Source organism: Otolemur garnettii, unplaced genomic scaffold (assembly GCF_000181295.1).
Source record: "Otolemur garnettii isolate 467f Iridium unplaced genomic scaffold, OtoGar3 scaffold00103, whole genome shotgun sequence".
Classification (NCBI taxonomy): Eukaryota; Metazoa; Chordata; class Mammalia; order Primates; family Galagidae; genus Otolemur; species Otolemur garnettii.
In genome coordinates, this window is record NW_003852498.1 from 771,523 (window position 1) to 781,243 (window position 9,721).

General features: G+C 37.5%; 1 protein-coding gene across 1 annotated transcript in view; it reads right to left on the bottom strand.

The window, feature by feature from the left end:
* PPP3CA (protein phosphatase 3 catalytic subunit alpha) overlaps nt 1–9,721 on the bottom strand; it is a 145,646-nt gene that overhangs the window by 31,375 nt on the left and 104,550 nt on the right. Inside the window, exons 8-9 of the mRNA XM_012809289.2 lie at nt 3,426–3,551; nt 673–747 (exon numbers count right to left, since the gene is read on the bottom strand). Of these exons, the coding sequence (XP_012664743.1) occupies nt 673–747; nt 3,426–3,551 (201 nt within the window). The remainder of the gene's footprint in view (nt 1–672; nt 748–3,425; nt 3,552–9,721) is intronic.

Consider the following 9,721-nt stretch of genomic DNA (forward strand, 5'->3'; position numbering starts at 1 on the left):
CTATTCAATGTTTATAAAAATAAAGTTTGCTCTCACACTTTCCTTCTCTCAGTACATTTTTGTATATTTCCATTCATTCTGGGGTGCTTTTGTAGGTCCCAGAGTAATTTTTCCCTCCATCGTTAACCTATATATCTATGCCTCTTGCAGAAAAAGCATAATCTCTAAGGATAGTTGGATCCCAAATTGTATTTTAAAAAAACAAGACCCTCATAGCTCATTCATTACCTCTTACTACAGATAAGAAAAGAAATATTGAGATTGACATAAATACCAATATATCAATATGTAAATGCCTTCTCTTATTATAGACATTAAGATTTGAATAATAGGATGATGGCCATTAAAAAACACTTTTAAAAGTTGCCCAATGGCAACAATTGCTAGAAAATAAAATGTGACATTTTTAGCAAGTAGGCAAAATATGTCACATAGCCACGTGAGTTACTGAAGATAGTTATTAAACCTGTTTACTACTTTAACCATGTTTTCAAAATAATGGAAAAATTCTCTTATGGTTTTTATAGAAAATTAAATGATATCTTTCATTCTCAGCAGTATGTTATGATTGAAACATAATCCAAATCTTAGAAATTTATCCTTAGGGTTAGCAATGATATGCCAAGTAATTACCTGGCAGATAGCATTAGCACAAAGGCTCAAGCCTCTTACCATCAAATCCATCTTCTTCTGACCCTAGTTCATCATCCGAGCAGATGTTGAGGACATTTACCAGCATCTCAGTCACTAAACGGAAAAAGCAAAGACAGAGAAAAAGAGAAACCGAGTTTTTCTCCTATAGAAATAATTATTATTCTGGCATTATGTAAAATACAAGTTTAGCAACAACCTTTCTTACTTAGTTTTTATATAGTCTCCAACAAAGTAGTTTCTATGAAATCTAGATCATAAAAGACAACACGCTTCTTTGTGATTCTATGCAGACTTTATAAAACAATTAGCTAATGCCTCTGAAATCTACTAGTAACATTTACTAGCCACCAGCCAACAAACAATAAACAGGTCAAATAACTAGAGGTGAATACACTGCAAATGTATGACAGAGAAATGGCTGTTTTGAATTTTTATTTCTTTGCACATTCATGCTGCTTGGTCTAGATCAGATTACAAAATTCTGTTCCATAGGGACTAAGAATGGTGGGTTTATTTTTCAATCCCCCAGAGAACCCAGCACTGTGATAGGCATGTGGTTATGTGTTCAATAAAAACTGCTGATTGATAACCCAATATATTTTAAGTTTTTTGCATATATGAATTTAAAAAAATGTGTTGATAGAAATATCACTACATTTGATTTTCAAAATGCTTTAAAAATAAAGCTTAGGTACACTTTAATCAGAAGTTTAGTTAAGTAAATAGGCTATAGCTGTATTATATAAAAATGGTGTTGGGTGGCACCTGTGGCTCAAAAGAGTAGGGCGCTGGTCCCATAAGCTAGAGGTGGCGGGTTTAAACCCAGCCCTGGCCAAAAACTGCAAAAAAAAAAAAAAAAAAGGTGTACAGAGGAAATCAGTAGTGCATTACTTTACAGTGCATTACAGTATATGGTATTTGCTTTTAACATTTAAAAAAATTAGGTTGGGTTTTATCATGTATGTTAAGAGAAGCTTACCTACTGCTTCTTCAATGTCTCCTTTCTAAAGTAATGTGGTATTTTTTAAAATGTTCTTTCAGAATTAAATATATGAGAAAGATAAAACTTCAGTAGAGCCAACACTGATCCAGAATTTCAGTTTATCAAAATTGTTTTATATATACCAATATGTTACTGTACTTATTTCTAATAAGTATCCAAAATTTGCATAATAGAAGCAATCCAACTAAAAAGCGTTCAGAGGGTGCCCAGAGCTTGTCAGGATGCATATTGCTTCAGTCTCCAGAGAAGCCAAGCGATGACGCTACCAGGTGCTGTGACATGATCAGTGCAGGAAAGTAGCAGCGTCCAGGAGCCCTGGGACCATTAGCAGAGATTCAAATTGCCTTCTGACTTATTTTAGTATCAAAAGGGAAGACTTCTTCACTGACAATTCATAACTTGACTCTTTAATCATTTTAGGGCATGTAAAGAAAAAAAAATATTGCAGGGTTTCAGAAAAATATGTAGCTTTGCCCTGAAAATCTCCACAGGACATGATTTTTCTGACATACGTGGAAACACTTCTTTTTATTACAATGCTCATTCTCCTTCACGCGCACGTGTGAGGAGATGCGTAAGGAGTGATGCAGTCTGTCACTGTCAGGCCTCCTGAGCTAAAAGAGGGGGCAGGCCCGCCCTCGACATTTTCATTGAGATTTAGGTCAAAACATGAAAACAAATTAAAAGGAGGGAAGGAATGAAGAAAGACAGACAAGAAGGAGGAGGGACAGACGGAGGGGAGGGGCAGAAGAAAAAGGAGTGAAAGGGAGGAAAGAAAATTTTAGTTCTAAAAAATTGGGGCAAGTTAATAGACAACTTTTTATTTATTTATTTATCTTTGAGATGGAGTCTCACCATGTCACCCTTGGTAGAGTGCCATGCCATCACAGCTTACAGCAACCTCAAACTCTTGGGCTTAAGCGATTCTCTTGCCTCAGCCTCCCAAGAAGCTGGGACCACAGGCGTCCAGCACAATGCTGGGCTATTTTTCTGTTGCAGTCATCATTGTTGCTTAGCTGGCCCGGGCTGGGTTCGACCCCGCCTGCCTCAGTGTATGCGGCTGGCACAGGTAACCACTGTGCTATGGGCACTGAGCCAATAGACAACTTTTTAAATGTAAATTTGCCTCACTGCTCTAGACAATGTAATATGCGAGTGCTGTGAGAATGAGATATCCATTTACAGAAGAATTAAACTAGACCCTTATCTCTTGCCATATACAAAAATTAAATCATGCCTATTATATTCTTAATACGCTGATTTCTTAGTTGTTGTGTATGTTATCTTTCAAGACAGCACAGCCGTTAAGCACTCTACTGTGATGATTATCATTAACATCAGAAATGTAAGGAAAGCATGGTTATCCTAACCGAATTTGACAGGTGTTTGGTAAAATGAAATAGTATTTTGGAATTACAGGATAAAGATAGAAGAGGAAAAGGTAGACATTATTGCTTGAAAGCAGATAAGTTGCATTTCTGTTAAAAACATTATATTATTCTAATGAGACTGTGTAAATAAATTGTTCTACATATTCATTTCTTTTGTTTGTTCTTAATTTGCTCATTGTACCCATTAATAGGATACACAGTGACACCCTTTCATATCACCTCTCTCGGTGTAAAGCATGAATTTCATTGGTGAAGTCAAAGTGTTTCTGAGTGCTGTGATGTCACAGCTCACAGCAACCTCAAACATAGTCATGATAAAATACGTACAAAACATGTCCCTCTCCTTCCTTCCTGTAACATTTGATTCAACAACACACCTTTTTCCCCAACAAATGGCAGGGACCAAGTGAAAACATCCATGAAATTTGGAAGCCAGTACGGATGAGGAGAACAGTTGAATTGCCTGATATTCATAACGTTGTTCTCATACTTCAATACTGCAGCTAAAAACAACAAAAAGAGGGATGTTAGAGTCAAAGCACATTATTTTTGTTTTTATACGTGGCTTTCATTGATCAAGAAAATTCAACTATTTGACTTAAGTTTCCAAACAAATCAGCTCTGAATGCTTACACTATTCATGGACTTAAACATCACGTAGGGTAATATGTAACCGAGGAATATATGAATATTAAACGTAATATGGCATTGCAATATGGCAAATATTTATATAAGAGTAGAAAGTCTGTCAGGCATCAGATCAATTCTAGCATTCTAGTCCACTATCTCATGATACTAGTAAAGGTGGCTCAGCTCAGTTATTTTATTTGTTTATTTATTTATTTATTTTGATACAGAGTCTCACTATGTCCCCCTTTGTGAGTGTAGTGTGTCATAGTTCACAGCAACCTCCAACTCTTGGGCTTAAGCGATTCTCTTGCCTCAGCCTCCCAAGTAGCTGGGACTACAGGTGCCCACCACAATGCCTGGCTATTTTTTTACTGTAGTTGTCATTGTTGTTTGGTGGGCCCGGGCTGGGTTCGAACACACGAGCCCTGGAGTATGTGGCTACCGCCCAAGCTGCTGAGCTACAGCTAAGTTATTTTAATAATTTCCTCAGATTTCTGAATTGAAATTATTTATATATATATTTTTAAAGGACACCTTTTCTTCCAAAAGAACTCACAAATGCTGTACAAATTAGTTTAAATTATATTGCTTTCTTGACTTCATAAAATAAAATATTTGGACTGAATCACACATAAATAGTAGGCTGCTGTCTGGCTTTGCCCTTGACTTCTGAATGGATGACTTAGACACACAAGTCTGTGTGCTTCGGCCGCCTGAAGCCCCTGATGGCAGTGTGTGTGCGCACATAGGATGTGACATAGGATGTTACAGTTGGAGAGATCCTAAGAGGATAGCTATTCTCACTTCTAATCAAATCTAGAAATTCATTCTGTAGTCATTCTTCTCGATACAGGGCTAGTATGTCTCCCTGAGTTCTTTCAATAAAGAAAAAGTCACCTGCTTTCATGGGGCAGTCTATTCCATGGACAGTTAGTTTTAGGTTGCGAGAAATTCTCAGGTTGAACAGCTTAAACTTGCTGTACCACTCTCTGATTTTCATTTTGCTTTTGGAAAAACATAGAACAAGTATACACCTCTTTCTAAATACCAGCTTTTTAAATGTTAAAATACTCTATCATCTCTTCCCGGGCTTTGGCAAGATTTTGCTTTTATCGTCTTATCACGGCACGTTTAGTTATCACACAAGTGGAGAGCAATGGGCGGATCCTACATAATGCCAAGTGAGTTTCCTTGTTTATCTTTAGGATTGAAAACATCAAAAAATTCATCATTATATTACAATTTTATTTCAAGGCTTTTTATATAATAACATGAGATTACAGATCATAGAACAAAGATAACCCGTAAAAATCTATTCACTGAAGTTTTTGAGTGTCGACTGAGTTTGCGATTTTACGTTCACGCAGAGCTTCCTACGTAATGAAACATGACCATGAAGGTGCTTTCCAAACTCTACCTTTGCTCTTGTTTGTACCTGGAGTGTTTTCCAGGTTACCTGCAAACCTCGGGATAGACAAATCCTTCCCCTGGTTTGGTGCCTAGCCCAAATGCTGTCCCTTCGTGAAACCTCTCCTGATTTCCTCTGGTGGATATAATCTTTCTTGTCTCTGAATTCCAAAAGCCTTTGATTTACACCAAAACAGTGCATGAATTATTCCATTTGGTCATAGTTATTTCACATACGTACATCTGCCTAACTTCTCCCACTGTCTTTAAGGACAAGTAGCATACAATAAGTTTTATATCTTTGCATCTCAAAAACCACTCTGTGGCCCAGACCTGACATCATCTTCTAGGTACAAAAGATCAGTACAGAGTATGAGGAGGATATATAGTGGTCTGAGATACAGACACTACATATGTGTATGTCACATTGCAGCCTAGAAATATGCTGGTGTTTTCCAAAGCCTACTTTTAACTAAACTCATACTTGTTAATAGTACGGCCTTTGTTTTGAATGGTATTTTTGGCTCCCCAACCTGGTTTGTGGGAACACAGAATGACAGACACTTGGGGACAAGAAATGCTGAGAGGTAGTAAACACTGAGATGAGGGTGTCATCTCTTCTTATTGTTGGATTCTGAATCCTGCACATATTTCACTAAATCCTTTGCCTTTTAGATTATTCTATCATTTATATCATACATCATGATGGTTTAAGGATGGTATTAAAAGCATGCAATAGGAAAAAAATCACATCACGGCAAATTACCGCACTAATACAATGCACGGAGCTTCAGTGAAGAGGAGTCAAGTAAATATCTGCCATCTTTCTAAGTGCTGACAGAGCCCTAGCTCCATGTAAAAGGAAGGTCTTTACTACTTTTGAATACCGCATATTCACAGCAGAATGGATCCGTACATCTTCAAAGAATCTTTGAAAGGCTATAAATTGTCCTTTCGAAGAGTAATTTCTCCTCTAAGATCTCCCACTTTTTATTAACATAGGTTTGGTGGTGAACCAGGAAGAAGGAAAATAAATATTATAGCTAACAGTGCCCTGGAGGAAAGGAGAAACTTTATATAATAATCCTCACAAGTCTGAGAAGCAGGAGACTGTCTTTACATTACAGACAAAGGACTGTGGTTGAGAAATGAAGGAATTTGCTCAAGATCAATGCATCTAGTAACTGGCGGTTCTCACTCACATTCAAACTCCGCTTTTCCTGACAACAAATTCATTCCCTTTCCACATTCCCTGCTGTCTCTCATAAATTATTAATGTATGGATTCTAGTTCTAGCTGTTATACTAATTTAACTTTAAACATGGGATTCATAATTAAAGGGGTTTTAGCATTTGCCAAAATAGGAGTTTAAGTAAAACACAATGCAAATTCAGAAGTTGAGGTAAGCCTTGTCCAATAAATAAAGAAGTAGTTCTGTTTTACAGCTCATGAGATACAAGCACTTATTCCTTTGACCTTGGTTCAACACAATTTCTTTGAGGGCCTACCGATAAATACTATTTTCAGGTTTTATTTTAGTTTATCAATTTAGCCAAGAAATTTAATAGTAGCTAAATTTACTATCTGATCTATCCCAGGTTCTATGATTAGCCCTTTACATACATGATCACAAATATTTATACTATTCCTCAAAAGTGGTTCTTATCATTTACATTTTGAAACTAAGCAAACAAAGAGGTTATTTGCCCACTGTCAGACTTAGGAAGTCTGGGCCTCAAAACTCAAAACTCAGTTTGGGCCTCAGTCTGAACCCCCTTGTCTCTCTAGTACACCTGGATGTGCAATATGCCATCTGAGCAATGTAAATCATTGAGTCTACCATGTTTTGGACATAGATTCTTCCTCTTTCCATGGTTAGTCTTTTCAAAAAATGAGCACTGGACTGGAAGGCCTTGACTGTTAGATGGACTCTAATTATTTACAACACCCAAGATCTAAGATAGGTGTCAGTTACTTTCCCTAACTCTGGGTCTATTTAGATAATTTATATGAGCTCTTCCTAATCGGACTGATGTTAACAAACTCCTAAAAAAAAGACTTCATCATTAATGCAATGATTGACTAATATTCTCTTTAATTCTATAGGCTATTAATAAGGCCTTAAATTTTTTTCTCTAGATTAAAAAAGGGATATTTTTCACTTAAAAATGCAAATATGCCAATATGCATCTTTTTTCATCGGCAACATAATATATTCATGCAAAAATACTTTTAAAATAACCTTGTATTCGTAAGTTACTCATTGGTTTTGATATTTTTGTATGATCAATATATATTGTAAAAACACATAGGAGAAAATAAACTAAAACAGCCTCAAATATCTGCAGTCACGAAAGCCAGTGCAAACGCGTTTCACCTTCTACCTCCCACATTCTCTGCCCCTGCCACCTGCCTCCGACTGCCACTGGGATTACAAAGCTCAGCTGGGGCCCTAACAGAGTGTTCCTCTCTGAAGTACTTGAAAGACGGTTTATCTCCAGTGCAATATAAATAATACAAATGGTCGTATTTCAAGAATCACTCAAGACCACCTCCTGAGACTTTGTCTGAGAAAACAGAGAGAGAGAAAGAACAGAAGTCTCCCATCATGGAACTCCTTTATCCCACTGGCAATTCCACATGACCTCATGCCACTTCACAACTGTAACAGGGTTCTGGGGAGAAACCGTGACACATATATGTATATGGGCCTTATGTTATTAACTCTCAATCAGAGCAGACCAGAAAACACAGAAATAAATGTTCCTCTGCTGTGCCTGCAGGTATGAACAAGAGCTGGAAGAAAATTTGGCATAATGAAAGAATACATATACCATGAGTGTGGAAACCTGACTGCTAGTTCATTTTCTGATCTCAGAACTAGAGTCTTGTAAGTTATAGGATGCAGTCATTTCTATAGGATCTGTTGAATCTTTAAAAGTACACGGGAGAAGAGGTAGAATTAGTAATTAAGGAGCCTACTCCGATGACACTAATGAGGAAGGAACACCTGACTCTTATTATTTCTAATAACACAATCAGGCCCACTTGTATATAGTGAAAGCCCAGGAACAGAATGTGTATCTCACTCTACCACTCTGTGTACCAAACCATGTGCTAAACTGCTAGACCATAACTAACTTTGCCAAATAAGGGGGTCTATCTTACTTTCCATTTATGTTTGAGGCAGAGTCTCATTCTACTGCCCTGGATAGAGTACAACAGTGTCATCATAGCTCACAGTGACCTCAAACTCCTAAGCTCAAGTGATTCTCCTGCCTCAGCCTCCTGAACAGCCAGAACTATAGGTGCGAGCCACCACATAAGCTAATTTTTTTGCATTTTTAGTTAAGATAGGGTCTTGCTCTTGCTCAGGCTATTCTTGAACTCCTGACCTCAAGTGATCCTCCTGCCTCAGACTCCTTGAGTGCTAGGTAAGCTACCACATTTGGCCTACTTTCTTACTTTAACTTTAAATATTAAGTTGAAACAAAAAATAATATTTCATAAGAACTTGATCACATTTCTCAATATCTCTTGTATAAACTATCATTCAGGGAAGTTGGTGACGAATGAGTAGAAAAATCAGGGACAGGTATGGTGGCTTTACACCTGTAATCCTAGTACTCTGGGAGGCCAAAGTATAAGGATCACTTAATGCCAAGAATGTGAGAACAGTCAGTCTGAGTAACATAGCAAGACCTCATCTCTATAAGTCTATGAAAAAATTTTTAAAACTGACCAAGGTGCCATGGTATACACCTATAGTTCCAGCTATGCAGGAGGCTGAGTCAGGAGGATTGCTTGAGTTCAAGAGTTTGAGGTTTCAGTGAACTATGATGAGGTCATTGCACTATACCCTTGGGTCAGAGTGAGATCCTATCTTAAAAAAAAAAAAAAAGGGCTGGGTGCCTGTAGCTCAGTGGTTAGGGCCTTAGCCACATGCTCTAGGGTGGGTGGGTTCAGAACCTGGCTTAAGCCCGCTAAACAAACAAACAAAGAAAAAATAGGGCAGGCTTGGTGGAGGGCATCTGTAGTCTCAGCTAGGGAGGCTGAGGCAAGAGAACGGTTTGGGCCCAAGAGTTTGAGGCTGCTGTGAGCTGTGACACTATGGCACTCTACCAAGGATGACAAAGTGAGACTCTGTCTCAATTAAAAAAAAAAAGTCAAATGGGATCTTCTAATTTAAGAAAAATTATCAAAATATTGCTAACAAGAGGACTTAACAAGCGGTGACAAGAGTTTACCAAACTACGGATGGGCTCAGCACATGCCAGATGGATTTCAAGGGGAATACAAAGTTCTCTTTCTGAAAAACCTTTAGCTTTTATGAGAGCTATAAAACATGAGCACTATAATGCTTCCAACACACCTCAGGAACTCTGGACACTATTAGTCTTGTTTTAAGATGTGAGAGAAAAAAGGTGGTCAAAAAAACTGAAAATGACTTAATTTTATTCCTTTGCTCACCGTTCATCTTTCATCTCCTGATCTCTAATTGACCATCTATTTCCATCTTCAGAAGATGAGAAATAAGGATAGAAAAGAAACAAAGATGAGAGGGAACAAATGGGGGCATTCCAGAATCATTATAATCCACCCAGAAATAGCAAAAAAAAAAAAAAAAAAAAAAAAA